General features: G+C 48.4%; 1 protein-coding gene across 4 annotated transcripts in view; it reads right to left on the bottom strand.

Moving 5' to 3' along the window:
• The window catches only part of ADGRL1 (adhesion G protein-coupled receptor L1), a 979,436-nt gene that overhangs the window by 190,502 nt on the left and 766,420 nt on the right, over nucleotides 1–22,514 (bottom strand). For all 4 annotated transcript variants that reach the window (XM_069603973.1, XM_069603976.1, XM_069603977.1 and 1 more), the window contains exon 6: nucleotides 1,062–1,376. In XM_069603973.1, coding sequence (XP_069460074.1) covers nucleotides 1,062–1,376 — 315 coding nt within the window. The remainder of the gene's footprint in view (nucleotides 1–1,061; nucleotides 1,377–22,514) is intronic.

Raw genomic sequence — 22,514 nt, 5'->3', positions numbered from 1 at the left:
GAACCTCACTACTAGAGAGGCCTCCTTCATTGAAACCTTCCATATAGCCGTTCAGTCAACTCAGAGATGATTTCTAACAACTGACCGCCGCTGGATTCCAAAGACAGCCCAACATTTAGGCCTGGTATTCTAAAGATCTGTGCACACATCCTCTACCACACCAGATCTGAAACTCTGGGCTGTCCTGTCTCAACCCACTTATTCTATCTGCCAACCACTGACAGTCCTTCTCTCCGAGCCATTCTATCCTTCTTCCAACCAGTGACCCACGCCCTACCCAAACTATTCTATCTCTCTTCAATGCACTGACCAGCTGTAACCCCAAAGCTATTTATCCCTCTTTCAACCACAGAGATATTCTGTCCTCCCTTATTTTACCCCCTAGCAATGGGCTGCTTACACGTCCTGTCCTGCAACCACACTACAACCATGCCAATCACTGACCGATTGCTCCTCTGCAAACAACTAACTCATCTTGTTCCTATACCAATGTATCTTTCTGCTAAACACCTACAGATCCTATCCTCTGGTCATACACAGGTATGTGAGTGAGTGTGCCCCATTACTTAGTACACCTCTTGTCACTGATATTCACCAACTAGGAAATGGAATGGCTCATGTAAGTGGAGAAAACACAACCAATAATTGACCTAGCCCAAGGCTAGACCTTTTGGCTCTCCTGATGATTTAGACTACAACTCCATCAGTCCTTGCCAACGTAGTCAATGGCAAGGAACCATTGAAGTAGTAGTCTAAAACTTCTAGCGAGCTGCAGACAGTTGAACCTAGCCTATCCCCAGAGGACAATCTACAAAACTTTACACCTCATCACTACACTCACCACTCTCCTTGCCAGTCTACCTCTTTTTACAGCCACAGGGAAAGGAAATCCCTGTCTTAACTCTCCACTGGTACGCAGACCAGTGACATCCCTTACTACTAATACTATGGTGAATGCTGTCCCCTTTGAATTGACCAGAGGAATCAATTCCTTAGTCTGTTGCAGAGAGTCCTGCTGGTGCCCGGGACATGTTGACAAACCCTCAAACTGTGCATTCTACCTCTGGTGCCCTTGGGACATGGGCGTTCCACCAGCATGCCCTGCTGGGTGGCTGGCCACAGCACCCTGCGGACCTCCTTAGATTCACAGAAGACTTCTGGGAAGATGTGCTGATTGGAGGACGGTGGCTTGCGGGTACTGGGGATGGAGGCTGTGATTGGGTGGATGTCAGGTCCCATCTGGTTTATGGCACCAATTGGGTGTGTGGTAAGCGGGGTCCGCCGCACTGTGGTGGTGGCCGATGGTGAGGACGTGGTGGTGACGGTTGTCGGTTTCACAGTTGTAGTCGTGCTGATGGGAGTAGAAGTCACTGGACCTGAAATGTTTGAAACAAGAAAGAGGAACGTTGTAAAGAGCATGCATCTGAAAATAGTGTTGGATATTCAACATAAAGTGAGAGTCAACAGCAGGACATTCCAGACTCTGATAGCCCCACCTTATAATTCCTGGCCACCCATACCTGTGAGTGGGAAGACTAATAAGGCACACAGTTATTCCCCAGTACTTTTTCTATATGCATATTACCTGGTGTTACTCTCTATGACTTCCGCTACTCCACAACTCCCTATTTGCCCTCACCTTGTTTTATTCTCCTTGCTCACACCATGAATGTTAATATGTTAATCCCTGCTTCTTTAGCACCGTCACCTATTCTATGATACTCCAAATACATCCTGTACCACCTTCTGTGGCTCTCTAATACTCTTTGCACCCATCATTTTGTGTTGCTTCCTGCTAGTGCGCACACACACACACACACACACACACACACACACAATCTTGTTGCTCCATGTTACCCACTCCATATTCACATTACAATTTGTTAATTCCTCATAATCAATTCACATATTATATTTTGTTACAATCAATTACTTTACGTTGCGCTTTCTGTGTACACACACACACTACCATACATTACTTTCGTACACCTAGTATAAAAATGTCACATTATGTTACGTTCCAATATGCCATCTACCATCACATTCTGTTATGGCCTGCTACTCTTGCAATAATCTTTGTTACTACATGAAAGCTTCCACACAATGTGAGGATTCACAAGGTGTTGTCACTTCTCCCCAAGGGGGAGCCCTTTTCCATGAGGCAAGGGAGGTGCGGCCGCTACCCAATAGTCCCCCTAGGGGTGGTTTAATGTGGGAGGACCTCATGGGGAGGGCCCAGAGGAGGCATGAGGACTTTTGCAATCCACAAGGGCGGGACTGTTAACATTGTATAAGTATAGACAATGGACCAAAAAACCTGTCGACCCCTGCCAGAGAGGCAACAGGTGCGGAAACCAGTGGGAGTTTCAAACGCTGTGGGCAGACCAGAATCAGAAGAGAGCGGAGGATGCTGGCCAAGCACAGAACGAGTTCTCAGAGAGCCCAGCTGATGCAGAACCGAACGTGAAGCTGGAGAGAAGAGCCGAGCAGCAAACCAGAGTACAGAGCCGCAGCAGTGCTTGGCAACTGGAGCGAGAAGCCTGGTGCATCAGAGAGAAGAACCCCAGCACCACGAAGTCCCAGTGGCATGCTGACATCCCACAGAAAGTAATGGGAGGTGAGAGAGATCCCAAGGGGACACAGGGGCTGAAGAGAGATGGGTCGGGGACCATAATACTTGCATACCCAGCATCTGAGGAGATCTTCCTCATCGCAGTGTCATAAATAAGCCAGCTGACCAGGGGTGTTGGTAGGTTTGCAAAAGATCTAGGGCTACGCTAATGTTGGGACTGTCAGGACTCGGGGCCAACTAGCCTTTTGGATGTAGCGCCTGAGCTTCTATCAGGGGCTACAACCAAAAGATCCCAGGCTATAGCCCCTTAGCCACCCCTTAGCAACGCCTCTGCCACTGGCCACCAGAGACGGGTGAGAGACCCTAACCAGTATAAACCAAGCTTCTGAGGAGACGTTCCTCATCACAGCGGTGACATGAAGTCCACTGGCCAACAGAGATGGGTTGGAGACCCCAACGATTGTAAAACAAGCATCCGAGGTGAGCTTCTTCATTGCAGTGACAACAGCAAGCCCATTCTCCTCCAGAGAAGGGTCTGGGACCTCAACAAAATGGAACTGAGCAAACAAGGAGAACTTTCCCATCGCATGACATTAAGGCCAGTCATCAACCAAGAAGGATTTGGGTCTTTGCTGACACCAAATCAGAGTGGCAAAGTGCACATCAAGCTGAAGATTGTGAGAAAGAACTTGTCAGACACCAGGAGAAGGGAGTGATTCTCCTGGAGAAGGGGCTAAAGCTCTTGGAACAAGGTGACGGGAGTCATTCCGCCTGGCCTTGTTGTGAACTGTTCCAAGCTATACCAGGCAAAGGGAGTCATTCTCCTGCTGCCGAACTGGGAGTTGTGCTAGAGACGCCAAGGGAAGGGAGTCATTCCCCCTGGCCTTGTTGTGAACTGTTCCAAGCTATACCAGGCAAAGGGAGTCATTCTCCTGCTGCCAAACTGGGAGTTGTGCTAGAGACGCCAAGGGAAGGGAATCATTCCCCCTGGGTGTATTGGAACTTGATAGATCTACACCAGGAGAAGGGAGCCATTCTCCTGCATGTGGAATTGTATGAAGACGGTGTGAAACCCACAAGCCCAGGGGAGGACATCATTCCCCTTGGCATTCTTGTTGCAAGAGGACATTCTTTTAAATGCTATCCGAGCATCAGAGGAAGGTCGACATTCTTCTAGAGAAAGAATGTTCTGTTAGATTATCCTTTAGTTGTAGTGTGAGGGATAGAAGGAGGTTGTGACACAGGAAGGCAGAATTTGATTTGATGGACATTCTGACAGACCATTTAGTATTTGTTTTGAGGCAGAGAAACTCCTCTTAGAAGATGGGGATAGTGAGGGCCCTTTTTTCTATAACCACAGCCATGCCACCTTCTTCAACACCCGTACAGAAACCACTTTGTTACTCCCTCCTACCTATTACTCTTTCCATGCTTTACCCTTTTGCATTCTGTGATATTCATTTGATAAGCCTATCATCTTCTAATACGCCAAGATACTTCATACACACACATAACCATGCTATTCCATGCTACACAAACTATCCACACCACCTCCTGTTACTCCTAAATACTCTATAGGTATTACCATTTGCACTCAATGATATGCTTTATAAACCAATCACCTTTTGTAGCTCCCTGCTACTCCAGAAACACTTTACTTCCTATATATATATATATATATATATATATACATATATATATATACACACACACACACACACACACACCCTCCCCCTTTTTTTTGATTTTCCTGATACCCTATGTAGACATCTGTTTTTGTAGCCCATTACCTATTATTATCTTCTGTCAATTGCGGTCTGAAAAAAAAACAACTCTGTGTTCATTCTCTTACTGTCTCTCTGTACACACATATTCTATCATGCGCGGCTGTATCTCCACCATCTGCATGAACCCTTCTTTCTGCTCCATCTTTACACACATCACATTCTGTTTCTTATCTTGCTTAATGTTACTCTGTCTATGCACCCGGAACCTCCTATCTGGGGTCAAAATGTCAAGCTGCAAGCCACTAGCCAGGCATAAAAGTCACTCACCATCTCAATTGCTGACATGGAAACAGCCCACATTTCTTACTCGCCAAGAGTCAATTATCACTCAGGAATGGCTAATGAAGAGTGCACATTTTGAGGCCTGCTCCTATTTATCTCAGATACTCCTCTCACATATCCCCCTCTGTTACTAACTGCCAATCTCCTCCTACTGTGAGAAACCTGAAGGTGTCTCACCTGCTAGTCCCCGGGGATCTGTCATACAAGTGGCCAGGACACAGCCATTGCTTTTGGATCCAGTTCCTGGGGGTGGTCCAGTGTGGGAGGATCACCTGAATGAGGGGCCCTCAGGGAGTGGAAGTGGACACCAGATGGCGAGACGTGGTACCCACTTCCCTGCAATTCCTTTACCCCATCCTACCAGGTTGGATACTTAGGGATTCAACTCCCCCTTTTACGACACAAACACTTTCCCATGGACAACTCCCTGTGAGGGAAAATGTACTAACACTTGAGCCGTAAACCTGACATGTCCCAATACAATGGTCAGGCAGGGTCAGGCAATTACTGATCATTACCCACACCTGACTTCCATCACCCTTCCCCACACGGATAAAAGGCGAAGCACGAAAGCACACTCCGAGCGATGCAAAGCACACAAGGAAGCAGCAGTTCCAAGATGGCAGTTTAACACAAGGCGGAAGACGGCAAGACTGAAGAGGATTGCAAGGAGGGAAGTACCCTTGACCTTTTCACAGAAAGACGGAATCTTTCATGAGCCTTCGAGAATAGGAAACGTATGACCTGGAATTAAAGCTGAAGAATCCTGCATTGGTGTCGGAGGTACCAGGGGCTCTCCTGCATCAATAGACAAGGCAGGGAGAAGCATTTGCCACCGTGTTACTGTCCTTGGTTCCTACAACAAAGCAGCAACCAGTGAAGTCAGCACAGCCGGTGAGTTGGGGAGATTGATACCAAACCGGGCTGTGTGAAAACCAAGGTGCAAGCGGCAACATTGTATAAAAAAAGATTATTAAAACAGCGAATGAGTGAATGAACTTTGAAGCTAAGATACAATGCTGTAGACGGAGGGGTATGGCATCACGTGGGTGCTAATTCAAAAGTCTCTGTTAGTTATCCAACTGAAAGGGTGCAAACCTTAAAAGAAAGAGATTTGTGAAATCGAAGTGGTCCTGCAACGGGTCAAGCCAAACCCTGTGCACATTCGAAAGTCTTCGATACTTGATGTTACATTGACATTGGTCCGGGTCCAGCTGAGGGAGACTAATTGTGTTGAAGGGATCTGAGCCCGGCTGATGGGGATCCGGGGTGAACTGTGAGTCACCCAAAAAAGAATAACCTACAAACATTGTGTAATAAAGTAAAAGGTGTAAGACAGGCTTGAGCCCGGCAGATGGAAGCCTGTGCAGAACTTTGTGCTAAAAGTATCTGAGCCCAGCTGAGGGGGATCAAGGGTAAATAGTGAATCACCTGATGTGAATACTTGTGAAAATCTAAAGAGGAAAATAACATGTTTATTTGGTTGCATCAGGCCCTTTGAGTGAAGAGACATTGAGAAGCAAGGAGACGTATGCTCCGAAGGGCCTGATGCTGATGACTGAACTGTGAACTCGGGCTAAGGAAGCCAGAGACACTGCTACACTCGGGTGAACCGCCTTGTCCATGTGCTGAAAAGGTGGGGAAGGGAGGCCAACAGCCTGAACCGTTGACATATCATTTTGAACACTTCCTTCTTTGCCATAAACATTATTCCTCACACACTATTTGCATTTCGAGGTAAGGATTGGTAATATGTTTTTTAGTATAAGAAGAAGAAATAAAGAGAAGGTGGAGAAGAAGAGAGAACAGAGAGGAAGTGGAGAAAAAGAGATAAGAGAGGAGGAGAAGAAGCGAGACAGAGAGGAAGAGGAGAAGAAGAGGAAGAGAAGAAGAAGAGAGAACAGAGAGGATGATGAGGAGAATAAGAGAGTCCAGAGAGGATGGGGGGAAGAAGAGGGAACAGAGAGGAGGAGGAGAAGAAGGAGAAGAAGAGAGAACAGAGACAAGGAGGGGAAGAAGAGAGAACAGAGACGAGGAGGAGAAGAAGAGAGAAGAGGGGGGCAGGGGAAGGAGAGAAAACAGAGAGGAGGAAGAGAGAAAAGAGAGGAAGAGGGGGAGTAGAAGAGAGGCAGAGAGGAAGAGGAGAAGAAGAGAGGCAGAGAGGCAGAGAGGAAGAGGAGAAGAAGAGAGAACAGAGGAGGAGGAGAAGAGTACAGAGAGGAAGAGGAGGAGAAGAAGAGAGTCCAGAAAGGAAGAGGGGAAGAAGAGGGAACAGAGAGGAGGAGGAGAAGAAGGAGAAGAAGAACAGAGAACAGAGACGACGAGGGAAGAAGAGAGAACAGAGAGGAGGAGGAGAAGAGAGAACGGAGAGAAGGAGGAGAAGAAGAGAGAACAGAGACGAGGAGGGGAAGAAGAGAGGCAGAGAGGAAGAGGAGAAGAAGAGAGAACAGAGAGAAGGAGGAGGAGAAGGAGAAGAAGAGAGAACAGAGACGAGGAGGGGAACAAGAGAGAAGAGGGGGGCAGGGGAAGCAGAGAGAAATCTGGGAGGAGGAGAGAGTAAGAGGAACGAGAGACAAACAAAACACCCTTACGACCAGGGGCCCTGAAAAGTATTGGCGCCCGCGGCCCAACCAGAAAAGCAGGACTTTGATAGCCACTCCATGGGGTCTCGCTATCAGTGTGAAGTCCTATCCTTGTTCCTGCTGGAAGACTCGGGGTACCAGACAGGAGAGTAAAGAGGGTCCTACACAGGACCCCGAGAACTATCGCCACAGCCAAGGAAGGCTCATTGAAGCCCAGAACAGACATGCGGGCGCTCATTCCCAGCGACCGCGCATCTGTTCCTATGCACTGGAGTCATGGGAGGGAGAGAGAGGATTCTAGGGACCTAGGGCTGGAGTACTGGCCCCTGACCGGAGGACCCGTGAACCTCACTCTGAACCCTCACCTGGCCTCACTGCTTCCCTTGACACCCACAGCCATGACAGGCGGCCGAACCTTTGCAAATCATTCTCATTATGTTGTATGCTCTGGCAGCTGACAATTCTGATTGTTTTTATTAACTAGCATGAACACTGGCATGCATTAAATCCCCAGGCACATTTTTTTTTTTCAAACTGGGTTAATTTAATTTCTACCGTTATATGACTGTTATCTTCATATTGTGGTAGTGGTATTTTTTCTAGAGTGGTAGTGCCACTTCAGGGATGTGGCACACATATAAATAAGTACTTTGTGATACATCGAGTTTTTCCATTTAGCGCACGCCATTTGTGATGGTCACAGGCAGGATCTGTCGGGGCGCATTGCACATGGGTAACGCTAGTGCCCTGGCATTTAAAATATTGGAATGTGTCATTTATTCCATCGCAGAACTGTCTGGGCATCCCATGGCTTTTTATCCGATTTCGCCCAAGAACTTTTCTGAACCCTCTGACACAATTCTGGGAAGACTTTAAGGGCCTGGCCCTAAGCTACCTAGCTGCAGTGATCGAAGTGAACCAGAACGGTCGGAACGGTGTTCCCCCTACTTTTTTTGGTACGCTACTAACACTGCCTAGCTGCTCCGGGGGCCTTTGTCAACAGAACACAGCACCTAGGCAGAGAGTTCAGGATATGATGGCAAGCTACTGGTGAGATGCAGAGACCTCCCACTGTTGTCTCTCCTCAGTTTTTCTTCTGTACCCACCCTTCTGTTTTCCCAGCCCTTACGCTCCATCACTCTCAGTCTGTTAACGTTACCTCCCTGATCTCTCCCTCTGCTCTACAATCCCTTGTCTTTCATTTCAAGGTCCCTGCGATTTTACACCAGTTTAACCTTCCTGCAGTAGTGCGATCCCACTGGGAACACCTGTGCCCGCTGCCTCCTTGCTGCGCTGTCCTCCGTGCCCGCCCCGATGAGAGGCTCGCACTTCATTCCCGGCTCCCGGGCTGTCAACTAGATCTGCATATGTAGGCCTCTCTGGAAAGCAACCCTCCCAGGATGCGCGCAGAGGTGTCCTTTTCTGCATGCTCCCCCGTGTGTGCCAGCATGGGTACTATGTGATTTGTTCGAAGATATTTTGCCGAATGCAAAAGCATTTTTTTTCTTTTAATCCATTTGGCTGTCAATATATGCGGGGTGGACCCCCACCCCACACTGTTTCCCCCGCTAGCTTAATTATTACCTTTACCCACGCACACATAAATATTTGGCTGAATTTGGTCAAAGAAATGAGCTCGTTTGGCATTCAACCAAACTTCCTGCGATAGAATATTCCTATCCCCAGCTTGCTATTCCTATCCCCCAGCATGCAAGCGTGAAACTGCATGCCGATTCCACCCTCAGTTCCATGATGTGTAAGCTAGTGACCAGTCTAGGGGCTACTGCATTGGGCTACTTGCCCCGACAGGCCCCCAGCTTAGTGATTGAGGCTAGTATTCTAAAGCAAAAAAAAAGAGGGGGTGGGTAGAATGGGATGTGGCAATCCCTTAAGGGTGACCTCAAGGTCAGTCCATTGTATGCCACTCCCAATGAAAGATAGAAGGCTGGGCCTTTCCCCATTTGAGTGAAAACAGTACGCCTTAACCACCCCCAAGGTCTGAACCTCTGCACCCCCCTTTCCCCTCGCCCCCCGAGATGGAAAGCATTCCTCGGGCTGCAATCGTTATCTGTTCCCCAATGTGAATGTCTTGAACTGAACAAGGTCTCCCCTGGAGAACTTAAGTCGTGAGCAGCCTTAATTAACTTGAAGAAGCTAAAAAGCACTGTATGCTTATGGAGTGCTTAATAATTACAGAGCAGTCAATACTGTGGCAATAAGCCGTGAGACGGCGTGCCAAAAAGTCTAATAAAATGGCTGTAGGGAAAGGGAAAACGTAGTCCATTGTCCCTTTCCATGGCAGCCATCGGGAGCGGATGTGCTGGGAACAGAAATGTTCCCAGCGCGTTTGCTCCCTAGAAAAGAAGAAACAAGAAGATAAGTGGGGTTTGGGAGGGTGGGGCGGTGATAGTTTGGAGGGGAAGAGGGTGGAAGAAAAAAAAAACTTACCTCAGTCCCCGGCGGGGGATAAAGGCAGCCTCCAGCCTTGGGGAGGCTCGGAGCGGGGATTGCCCTGTTTCGAGCCTCTTCATTGGCTAAGGGGCTGCCATGCCCTCTACCCCCACCGGGATCCAACGCACGCAGGCACGTAGGTGCCTCCATGGGATTACACCGTGGTATGGCTGGGAAACGAGCCAATCACGTTACGTGTATCCCGTGGACACACCCACGCCGGGTACTAATTGCCTTTATATCTTCTGTGTTGTTTATTTGATTTTGCCTGTGTCTTTGCGCCGATTCATCATGCATTCACGCTCAGGCAGCCTTTGCCAATTTTTGACTGGGGGGCAAATGCCAGCACCCAGGGCTACCTCTATGAGGGGAATCGTCTACCCAAAGGGGCAGGTGGGTGCACTATGCGAGAAATACACACTGGAGAGGCAGATCAAAGACACCCAGGAGGATAAAGCCTGCCACCAGGCTCCAGTGACACCACACAGGCAGCGCCATGACCACCAGCAGACCAGAGTCCTAACCAGGCAATGTCACTCTAAGGTAGTGAGAGCACGTGTCTGTGTCCCAGTGCGAGGGAGCCTTGGTGACTCATTACAAATGGTATCCGTAGAAATGATCGAAATTCAAAAAATCGGATGGAGAAATAATCGCATTTTTTGACCGATTATTTATCGAGAACGTGGGACATTTTTCTAAAATATAGGGGTGGGGTAAGGATAATAGTTAAGGTGGGGGGAGAGAGGGGCGCAGGGGTCTCCGCCCGCATTATTAAAACAACACAAAAATGTGGTTATTTCTCCATTCGAGCTTTTCATGGACATCGTGCCGGCACAAAAATAGGACAATAAAACGGGCAAAGTTATTCATCACAACATAGGGAGAACATAGCAGAATGCAGCAATGAAACTGCAGCACAACAAAGAAAGGGCACAGTAAAACTAGCCCTGATGATATCGCAATACTGAAAGCACACAGCAACAGCGTGCCATAACAAACGTGCCCCACCATAGAGAAGAGAGCACAATGGTGCCGCAACAACAGTGCCGAAAGGAAACAGAACAAGCGTGGGCAATGCCAACAGTTTGGGCTTTTGTGTAGGCATGCAAAAGGCCTTTACCAGGCACTGCTGTAGTGGCATTATCTGGACATTGATGGTAGCAGGGGCAAAATGGTGCGGGTACCTTAGCACCTAAAAGCAGTGCCTGGCAAATGCCTAACACTTAAACATTAACCAAAACGGTTTGCTTTGCCAATGCTCGTTATTAACAGGATTTCAGTGAAGGACACGCATAGTGCTTATAAAGCGAGTGGCTGAAGGCAGATCAGGTTAAGACATTTTTGTTACACCAGTAGAGCGTTTTACAGCTCCAATTAAGTAATTAACTTTCAGAAGACTGCTTTGAAAAACCATGGCAGGCACTATGAGTGCAATGTTTTAAGGTAAGGCTTTATTAAAGTGAGCTGAAAGAGTTCCCATAAGGTGCTGTTTTGGGCGGGAGGAAGCAGGAACTGGGTGGTAATGACCATAGGGATTAGCAGGACCATGGACAGTCAAGGCATGTGCAGATAACCAAACACCTACAAGCTTGGTCTCCCTGCTAACAGGCCATTTCTTCCTATCTGTACTCTAATGCAGCAGCTGCAGCTTATAGGTGGAGCTTTAGCCCAAACTAAAAGTGGCACTCCGTGCAGGGACCAATATTTTGAGGGCTATCCTGAGATGGTGATCTGAACAAATACACTGTGGCGAGTGGCAGGGAAACATGTTTGGGTGCGGCGGAAGGCTGCGCTTCTCTGGCAAAGTCTAGATCAGGGTGTAAAACAACAGCAAAAAGTTTGGGGGTTGCCACATGGAGGGAAAATTACATACAATTATGAAATCTTTCCTAACACTCGCCCCTCCCAGACTAAGGACAGGGGGAACTAATCCACCCCTGGATGAGTTTCTTGTTCAGGTTGGTTAAACATTCTGGACAACCCATCAGTTTTGCTATGTTGGGCACCTGGCCTATGCTCAATAGTGAAGTTAAAGCCTTTCAGACTTATGGACCACCTAAGCAACTTTGGATTCTCTCCCTTCATGTTCATTAGCCACTTTAAGGGCATGATCCACCGAATAAGGGATCTACTTATGGGGCGTGGCATTCATGCTGTGAAAGGAGGCTGGGTGACCGGACAGGAGCCGAGTAGGTGGTGGCGGGAAGCAGGACGTGTGTTATATTCAGACAAGCACCAGAACGCGATGATGTGAGGTCCATCATGATGCACCTGAAAGAAATTGGCCTAGTTCATCCACGGGTGAGCGTGACTCGCAGAGCACGCCACTGTGTGCCTCTCATTCTTAAGCAGTCAGAGCAGACAGTCCCCAACTGTCCCACGTGCTGTGTGGAGCCCTCGTGCTGCCCCGGCTCAACCAACCAACTGGTGACAAGGGCATAGGGCACAATCTGGGCAGAGCTAATGTTGGGGCGCTGCTCTCGAATCCACAAAGGGGTGCAGTGGGCATCAGGGATGAATAGGCCTTAGCTGTGATCATCTTGAGAGCAAACACTGAAACAAATCAATTACAGGGTCACTATTTATTTATTTTTACATTTATTAAGCGCACATAACTCTCTGGCATCAAGATGCTGTTACAACCAGATACACTTAAACTTGTAGAGGGTGGGGAAGGAAGAAAAACAACAGATGAACATAGAAGAGCAACCAGTGTCTAAGGCTCTGGGTAAAGAGCTTTTACTTTAAAAGGCAGCCATGTTTGCCACTTGTTGTTATAACTTTTGCCTCAATTTCTATCAATGTGTTCATGCTAATAAAATGCTTATGGTATAGGTGCAAGACACACGGTTCTATGCCTCACATTCTGAAATTGCGTAAAAGGCCATTGTCAGCTCCCTTTCGTTTCACTGTATGAGGCATCTTTCCTGCATCCCCAATCTCCCCACTGCGTACCTTGTCCTACCTGTGAGTTGTCTGTTTCCTGACTCCAGGGGATACAGGACCAGGAGGAAGAGATGCTGCTTCAAGAGTGACTATTTTTACTTTAGAGCTACAGTTTGTGAGGCTACCACTCAAAAACCTGGACCAACCGGATGCAGGCTTTCTGCTACTGGGTCCCAAAGTGGAATAAAGTCACTCCTACATTAGTGAGCACCTGTAGTTTGCAGGCAGCTGCCTCCTTTTTGCTGGGATTAGCACTTAATCTGTTTAATTCATAACAGTAGATAAAAAAAAGAGTTGTTTGGAGCCGCCCACTGGCAAGTGCCCTAGGTAGATGCCTAATTTGCCTAGTACTTTCAGCAGCCCTGGCCTTACCAGGCTTCCCAGGCACAATTTTTCTTGATTTCTGCCCAGACCAATCTGCTGCCTGAGGCTGGGATGGGCTTCAAAATGTTTGCATTCTGTGGTAGGTCATGTGCACACGTGTATGTGTGTCCGTGTTCATGCATCAGGGTCAGCCATTGAAAAGTGAGCTCGTCTGCAACAGATCACAAAGCAAGTGATTTAAAAAAAAACATTCTAAATGTGAACATTATTCTAAAAGTCAACTACAGGAAACGAGACTGTTCGGCTGGCATCTGAAACGCACGAATGCACTGTCTAGATCTATTTCTCAGACTCCATCCAAGGTACCGGTCTCTTGTACTGGCTACTCCAAAATGTAATGAGAGAGGCATGATCTTAGGAGAGATGTGAGAGAGCAGAGGTATTGCATGCGTCACTCGAACTTCCACGCACCTGCACTCAGCTATTCAAGCTATTGTGTTTTTTTCATTTGTTTTTGTTTATTTGTTTTTTCTCAATATGACTTACCTTTTACCTCCCTACCCTTCACCCCTCCTTATTTCTCTGTGACCACACCACACCATGATTTTGATTTTTTCGGTATGGGTCGTTTTTAATTTGTTTTATCATGACCTATGTTTATAATGCATATCCGTCTATTTTGCCATATGATCACTGTCTTTATGTTACTTATCAGCATTGCTATCAGCCCTGATTTGAAAAAGACACTGGTGTGTCGAAACACGTGTCATCCGTAAAGGGCATTTTCAATTCAATTTAATAAACCAACCTACCCTTCACAAATACCCAGTGTGGTGGTTTTTTGAAGTGTGGAGAAGTCCAATCAACTATTATTTCAAGGGGCCAGGGTCACTAGTGTCCCCTTTATTCTTGCTCCACACAACCTGCGACACCTTCTCGAATTGGAATAATAATCAGGCGCGTGGTAACTTGTAAGTTGGTACCAAACAAAAAAAACCTGGAGTTGTGGTACAGCCTGTCTGACTTCCTGTACCGCCCCAGCCACTCATGGTTAGGCTGGGACATGGGTGCTTTCCAGCACAACCGTGCAGCTGCTGGCAGCGATTTCAAAAGTTACGTGAGCACTAAGAGTTGACAGGCAGTGCCTACCAACTCTTTGTGCTCCTCTGGTGCTTGCTCCCCTTCCCAAGTGCACCTCCCCACCCCCAAAATGTCGGCATCCCCTTTTCCCTGCCCACTTCCCAAAACACCAGCATCGTCCCTACTACACACTAGTCTCCAGCTTATTTTCTTGCCCCCGGCCCTCACACTTGGCCCTAAGGGCCAGGCCAGACCCACAAGATCGGCCCTAACCCTGAATTACCTGGCCCTCCCACATCTATAACAAACACTGCGGAGCATGGCATTGCTATACCAACTTATTACAAGCACATCAATGGAAGTGTCCCTTGCTTGTCAAATATAGGGTTATTACCCAGCGGAATGATGCTCCCTTTATCAACCCCAGAATGATAAAATGCTGAGTCAATCTTGCCAGGATTCACCACAGCCCTGTAGCTTGACACAAGTTCTGCAATGCCACTGGCGCTGTTTTGTAACCTTCACAAGAGGCGCTTTGGAGCACAAGATTTAAGGGTGCACAGGTGAGGATGCTTGAGATTACAAAAATGTAATCCAATCAAAATTAAATTGTGCAAAATTTTTGCAAGGTTCTTCACTCAACACCACCCCCCCAAAAAAACAACCCCCACCGCACTGAGAGGTGCCAGGCCTGTGGTGTTATCTTGACTTCCAGCAGGTGCCGGTACCCTGGAGGATGGCGTGAAGGGAGACGGGGGCTGATTATTCATGAATTAAGGAACTCGCTTTTTGTTGATTAAACCTTAATGAAGTATTGCTTTACGGCTGCAAAATAGTAATTAAAAGATTTGGAAAAAAGGGAAGCGCGCGCCACATGCTCCTTCTAGTTGGTTGGGGAACGGAGCGGGAACCAGCCTGGCAGAATCTCGGCCCGGCTCCTCGTGGTTCACTGGAGGTGTTGGGTTTGTGCCACATGGTCCGTCCACCTCCTTCCCAGCCCTGGGGCCATTCGCACCCTCCTCCCCTACACCCTGTACAATGTTAGGCCACTTTAGTTGGCTTCGCCACACCCTCCAAAACTGCGCCTACTGAAGCTGGGCCTGGACGTCTCCCCTGCCAATGCCCTGCGGGCAGCCTGCCCACAAGGCAGCTGCGCCAGCTTCCATTAAAGCTCCATCCAGCACGGCCGGGCCTTGGCGCGCTCCACGCCATCGTGTAATGCCCTCAACCCCCGCCCTCCTCTCCCTCTGCAGACTCGCAGACGCCTTGTCAATACGAGAGTAGGACAGTGTTACTATTTAATTTGATTAATTAGAAGCCTTCCCCCCCCCTTAAGGCCTCTTGCATCAGCTTCAACAGCTGCAGGCCTTGCTTGGTGTCTCCCCGTGGAGGAGCTACGTGGACGAATTCACCTTCCTCATTACGCCTCCAGTGGAAACGAGAGCCGTGCGTGCGTGCGTGCGCACGGCGTGCACGCACGCACTCGTGCGCCCAGAGAGAGGCTTAGACTTTGGTCTTGGCATCTGCTGGAAGTGACGAGTTGCTACCCTTTGCAAGGTGTGCCTTTAGAAAGTGCTGTAGACAATACGCAAGTGGTTTTTCTTCGTTGCCTCTGTATAGTGCTCAGTTGTCCTCTGTATGGCCTCGTAGGAGAAACGTGGTTGCGTTCAGGCTCGGGCTGGCAATGCCCGAATTTGTTAGTCTCAACGTGCGAGAGCGAGGGAGGGCAAGTTTTTTTGGGTGAAAGTGGGCCCGTTTTTATGCAAGTTTAGTTTGTTACATCACTGTGCTAGTAGCTTTAATTGTTTTTTTTTATAACGCTCCTTATACCATACCTGAGTTCGGTTTCTAAACGTGGACCCGGATTGGAACCTCTGTTGCACTGTATGTTCTTGCTTCCAAGACCAGCGAGTTGCCCCTAGTTCTAGCCTCCGTTTTGAATTAATAGTCTTTAAAATGCACAAATTGCAACACATTTTACCAAGAACTCCCCTGTGGGTACCATTGCGCTTGCGCCGGTGGGCCATTTATTCTTTGGTGCCCGCCCCCGGCCGACCCTGGTTGCATTGCTTCAAAGTTCTGTGTAATGGTGCCCGTAGTCTGTTCATTAAATAACAGTCCTATAACTTCAATGTCACTGCACCAGCTCTATGGAACTCACCCCCTCTTCACCTTAAGAGCTCCACTTCACTAGTTATCTTTAAAAAGAACCCCAAGACTCATCTCTTCAACACACCCTAGTCCTCTGACTAGTTTGCCGCCATCTTCTGGTCTCTGATCTTTTCTGTGTCTTCTAACTGTCCCTGTCTTGTAGTGTTTTTTGTTCGCCGTGAGACCTGTGGCCGATTTGGCGCGTTCTCAAGAATTAAAATAAATAAATAAATGTAGCTCCTTGTTTTTCACTGATATGACAGATTGTGAAGCTCCCTCCAGTTACGAGAGGCTTCATGGCGCAAATCTCCCAACACAGGAGCGGGGCTCCACGCTTTTTAAACCCTGAGCCTCCACTAAGGACAGGAAGGTATTCCATAAATTCTAGCGCAATACTGCATTTGCTTTATAAGGGTGGAGGTGCTTCAAGTACATCCCCCAAACCCAGTGGTGCCCCACAGTAAAGCAGCTCATGCATTGCTCATTATGACATTTGGACCTTATTACCTCAGAGGACCCTGGGAAACAATATATGAATTCAATGGAGCTGCACCAAATGACCTCCAATGGCATTATAACTATATTTTATATAGCACTAACGGCTACGGCATCAAAGCTCTAAACCAAAGGAGTAGGAGAGTGTAGCGTCCTGCGGGATCACGTGCATGGTCAGGTGAGAGTGGGAGGGTGCCAGAGGCATAGGGAGCGGGGTGGGCGGAAGGGGGGCACAGTGGTTACCAGAGGCGTTGCTAGGGGGGGGGCTATAGCCCTGGGCTTTTGGTTGTAGCCCCGGATAGAAGCTGAGGAGCTACGTGCAAAAGGCTAGCTAGCCCCCAGTCCTGACATTAGCGAAGCCCCGGATCTTTGCCAGACCTAGCAACACCCCTGGTGGTTACAGTCAGTTCATGGTACGCAGCCAAACCAAGTCGTTGCATCAGTAGCCTGGTGTCCGCGCCTTTATTGAATGTCGGCGCCCTGTGGTTGGTGCGGCTACCACATAACAGAGAGTACCATCACATAGGAGAGTTTGCAGAATGTTTTCAGTTTCCGTCTGAAAATCAGGATGTCGCTAATACCGCAGCGGTCTGGGGCTAGCGTGTTCAAAAGCTTAGTTGCTAAAACTTGGAAGCGGCTCCCCATAGCTCGAGACCGCCTGAAGCGTTGTTCAACCAAAAGACATGTGTGCGTTGATTTTAAATTAGGAGATGGAGAATGCCAATGGAATTTTCTGGAAAGATAGCGTGGGCCGATGTACTTCAGGGTCTTAAAGACCAAAAGCAAGGCTTTGGCCCGAATCCTTGCTGCTGCCGGGAGCCCATATTTTAGCCCATGATTTAATGTACAGTTAATGTCCTCAAAATAAATGTTCGCAAGGGGGGTATTAGTTCCATCTTAAATGGGAGGTAATGCACGCCATCGGGCAAGGCTGCTGAGGCACTCATTAGCCAGCACCAGGACACAGCATGAAGCCCTCGTCAGGAGCAAGTTGCAACACCAATTTTTTACCCTTTGTGGAAACGGATAGGTAACGGAAATGCAGGAAATGCACACACCCTGGAGATGGGAATGAACTTCTGGGGACCCCCGCCAAACAGCCCTTCGCAGCCAGCATTGCCCTCTCTCCCCAACCCCAGGAGAGAGGGTGCTGATCCCTGCATCTCTTAACTGAAGGGATGCCTAGCGGGGGTCAACACTACCCCTTTTCTTCCTTAATGGTGGCGCTGACCACTGCCAGGCATCCCTCTGCCGGGATGATCGATGATCTCTGCATCTCTTAACTAAAGGGACGCCAAGCGGGGGTCAACACCACTCCTTTTCTTCCTTAATGGTGGCGCTGACCACTGCCAGGCATCCCTCTGCAGGGATCATCGATGATCCCTGCATCTCTTATATAAATGGATGCCTGCTGGGGGACAGAAGCATATGTTTAAATGGTGGATGCTGCCTCTTGCCTTGGATGTCTGGCCTTTTTTCATAAAGCCTGAAGCTCCTGGGAATGAGCGAGAGCTTCAGGCCTTTGAAAAAAAAGCCTGGGATTCCAGCAGCCTCACCTTGTCTTCCAAAATGGTGGTGCCGGCCCACGGGAATCTCTTGGTTAAAAAGATGCCTGGCAAGATCCGGTGCAACCATTATGGAGAAAATGCCCTTTTTTCGACAGCCTGAAGCTCTCTCACATGAGCGAGAGCTTCAGGCTTTCGTAAAAGATAATCTGGCCTCATCGGCTAGGGCTGCCAGGAGGCATTAGGGAGCCATAGCAGGGCCCCATCTCAGAACCATCTTTCTGAGACTGCTTGGGCTCCAGCCGGCTGGGCTTTGGCCCAATTAAAGCCCTGATAGTTATTGTATGTGAGAACAGCATCACATGGCCACAAATGTACTCTTATTGGCTCAGACTCAGCCGTGTGCCGCTGCAATGCCGACACCATCAGGAGCATCAGATTTGAGACCAATTGTTGCATTGTGTAGAAGGACAGAAAGGGCCTGGGGTGGACCTGCCGTGAAGGCGATGGGGTGGGTTTTGAGGTAGACAGATTTTGGGTGTGACAATGGTGCCTTTTTATAGCATTTCTTGTGTGAGTGTGTGTTTTTTTTTTTAGTTCAAACCAAAATGCATCACTTCTATGTGATTTAATTTCGGGCAAAGAGATTTGGCCCAGAACACACAATTTCGCCAATTAAGGAAGCCAGGATTTGATTGATTGAGAGTTTTATAACACGGTTCAGGGTGAACTCAATCGTATCGAGGCTCAATTGATAAGGAGAATGACCAAGATTGGGTACAAGTATCAAGGACGGATTCCTGAAACAGGACAATAATAGTCCCTAATTTATTTAAACAGGTGGGTTTTCATCATTTTCCGAAACTGGAGAAGCGACTCCAGTTTTCTAATCTCCCAAGGAAGACTAGTCCATAATGTGGGTCCGTAAACAGAAAATCTGCGGTCGCCTCTGTATACACAGGAAGATGGAGGAATAGACACAAGGACCGGATCCCGCGATCAGAGTGCCCGGGTTGGCTGATAAAGGTTCAGTGTTTCTGGCAACTATATGGCGGGTGGCAGATTATTCAAACCCTTGTAAATCATGGAGAGGTTCTTACATTTAATCCTATCCTCCACTGCCAGCCAGTGCAGAGAGCGGCGCAGCCCCTCGCTCCACACATTAGTCTGATGCCCGCATTCTGCGCCTTCTGGAGTCACCGGGACACCAACTAGGAGGCGGTTACAATAATCCAGCTGTGAATTTACCAGTTCTCCCACCACTGCCACGTGGTCCTTCACCGGGACAAAAGGGAGAGCTTGCCGGAGCATACATGTCCTAGTTACATACTCCAGTTTAGCCAGCAGACCACGTTTTGTAAGATTCATTCTATTTTCTGTATAGCAGTGTCTAGTATCCTTTCCCCATCTGGTAGCACTGTAAATAGAAATATTACTCTTAGTCAGCTTCATGGTACCCTATGGATCAACGTTGGACAGTTGAAAGGCCGAGCCACCCCTGCTGGAATTCCAGCCTGTTATAGAATGTAGGACTAATACAGTTACCAGCAGCAAGCACTTAACTCACTGAGCCATCACCCCCCACTAATATAACACACTATATATAAAGAATGTATTTGTGAAATTTACAATTCAGAGAAAAGAGCTTGCACATCCCCACACCCACACCTATGCGCGCATACATACACACGTGAGCGCACACCCGCACACACACCCACACACATCCCCCCAAACACACTCGTGCGCCCACACATCCCCCCACACATGCATGCGCGCGCGCACACACACACACACACCCCACTCACACGTGCACACACACATGCACGCGCACACACACACACACGCACGTGCACACAACCCCCCCACACACACACGTGCACGCACTCACACACACCCAGACATGCATGCACACACACGCACACACACACATGCCTACAGAGCTTCCTAGCTCCTACACAGTAATTCTGAAAATTCAAAGCAAGGTGCAATTGTGGCAAATTTTCATTTTGCTTCTGTCAGTAGATCCGCTTCTTTTGGTGGCTCAACCCATCATCATGTTTTAAAGAAGAACAACAGGCAAAGTGCCAATATCAAAGCAATTTATTTCAGGCAAACAGGTTTTCCACAAATGAAAACCCCCTGAGCTGGACTGTATCACTATTGAGACTTGGGCAAATGGGTCAAGGGTCACAGAGGTAGAGCCAGCGGTACCAAGGGAACTGCTAGGGGCAGCATCTGCTACCCCTGGCGAGCCCTAATTAGCGTCCTTGCCCTCAGTGTGAGACACACAGCATAATCCTTCAACTGAACTCCTCCGGGTGAATGATTGTGGGTGGGGCAAAAGCCAAAACACCAGGGGAGTCTGATCCTCGTGCTATAATTCAAATACCCTGCCTGACATCTGCGCCCAGAACCATATACTGGCAGAGAAGCTACCCCGGGAAATTGCTACACACTCAGCTTCAGAACTTAGAAAAAGTTAAGACACATACGTTTGCTTCTCTAAACTGCATCACGTAGGCAATCCATTTGATGTTAGAAGATACCATCCAAATTCCATGGTCCCACCTTAATAAATACAGACACATTCAAGTTATCCCAAAACATTCCTTCCCCCCTTCTTTATCACCCTATCCCTATGTCTTTGGGATTTCCCATCGTCTTATCTGCCTGCTCGCTTCCCCCAATAGATGAGGGTCTGGGTCTCTGCGCAGGGGGGCACTACGCCTGCACCCAGACACCCCAGGAGCTGGGAGACCGCCCGAGTGGGGATTTGCTATAGTACACACGCCTTGCAAGATATGACAGGAACGGGAGGTTGCTAGAACTTTCTGCCATGATTTGCTTTGCACCATTTCTACTTCCGCTCACATATTCCTATTCGGGTGCCAGGTCTGCGACACTGAGTCAGTCGCAGACCTGGATCAGCAGTGCCCGGGGCTCTCCCGGGGCTGTCCTCTGCTCGGCCTCTTGAGCAGTCACCAGAATGACCAGTGAGTCATGGAAAGTAGTGCACAACCCCTAGATTAGCATGTTTTGGGGCCTAAAGTTAAATTGACTTTGCTAGTCTTTTTAAATTGCTAGACCCAGCACACACTGGCTCACTGCAGAGTGCTGGAGGGAATACCGAGTATTCCCTCTGCCTAGAAAACTCATGTAGCACCCAAATGCTACCCTTTCCTCTCAGAATGGCTGGTGGCAGTGGTATTACCATGATTTTCCCGACCGCGACCTGTTTAAACGCTCCAGTAGCTAAAATCTACCAGAGCCATGTTTTTCAAGATGGCGTCTGAGCCCCCTCTGTAAAAACAGGTTCCGATCGACTTTTTTCACCATTTCTTTTTGGAAAGGTCCTTCTAGTGTTGGTCTCTGTGTGCCAAACCAGGTTTGCTCCCTTTGTTCATTTGCCTTTGGCAGGCTTCAGTACTGAAAACCGCCTCTGGCGCCTGAGTGTCTGGGGTGGACAGGAAGTGAGGGAGGTGCCCAAAACTCCCTGTGCTTACTCTCCTTGGAGACCTGAATGCACTTTGGCATGATTGGCTGGCTGACTGTCCGGAAAGGACAGCCACCCTGCTGGGTGAGTGGCAGCTAGGCTGGAATGAAAGGGAAAAAACTGTTTAAAAGGCAGGTCTCTGGGACTTGGAAGGCAGAGTCCACCTCTTGAATGATAGAACCGAAGTCAAGCTGAAGGAAGACAACTGCTGCAACTCCTGGACCGTGTGAAGCCCTGCTGCAGGGCCGAATCGACTGAAACTCCCTCGACAGAGAAGCCCCTTAAAGGACGACTTCTTCCCTTGAGCTGGTGGGAACAACCAACTCGCAAGCCACCTGGAAACCGTCTCTATACTGGTCGAATTTTCTTCAGAGTGCTGTAGAAAACCGCATAGCCAGTGAGAAGGATACCAGCTTGTGGACTTTAAGGCACTCACACCTTAAACCGACATTTTGCCAAGCTTGTGGATCCGTCCCTGTGCAGTGCAGGAACCTCCCAATATCCTCCCTCTTGTCCCCACGACTGAGGCCCAGGAACAGCGAGATCTGCAGGAACTGCCAGGAACAATTGCCTCAGCTACAGCTTTTCTTCATAACCAAGGTACTGTGCAAACGCGGTTGAGAAATCCTCTCTGCCGCGCTGAAAGTTTGTGAAACTTTCCCAACTTTGGAGTCTTGTTCTCTCCTAATCCGACATATAACTCTTTTTCCTGCAAACTACTTCTGAGAACATTGGCAAGGACTTAACCGTTTACAACTAGAACTGTGCTATCCTATCCAAGACACTGGTCCATTAACTTTGGCCCAGGCCTATTGAATTGAACTGCCTCTAATAGTGAACTGAAAC

Source organism: Ambystoma mexicanum, chromosome 3q (genome assembly GCF_040938575.1).
Source record: "Ambystoma mexicanum isolate Mex_15411 chromosome 3q, UKY_AmexF1_1, whole genome shotgun sequence".
In the NCBI taxonomy this organism is placed as follows: Eukaryota; Metazoa; Chordata; class Amphibia; order Caudata; family Ambystomatidae; genus Ambystoma; species Ambystoma mexicanum.
The sequence above is the reverse complement of the archived record's forward strand: the minus strand, read 5'-3'. Positions and strand labels throughout refer to the sequence as shown.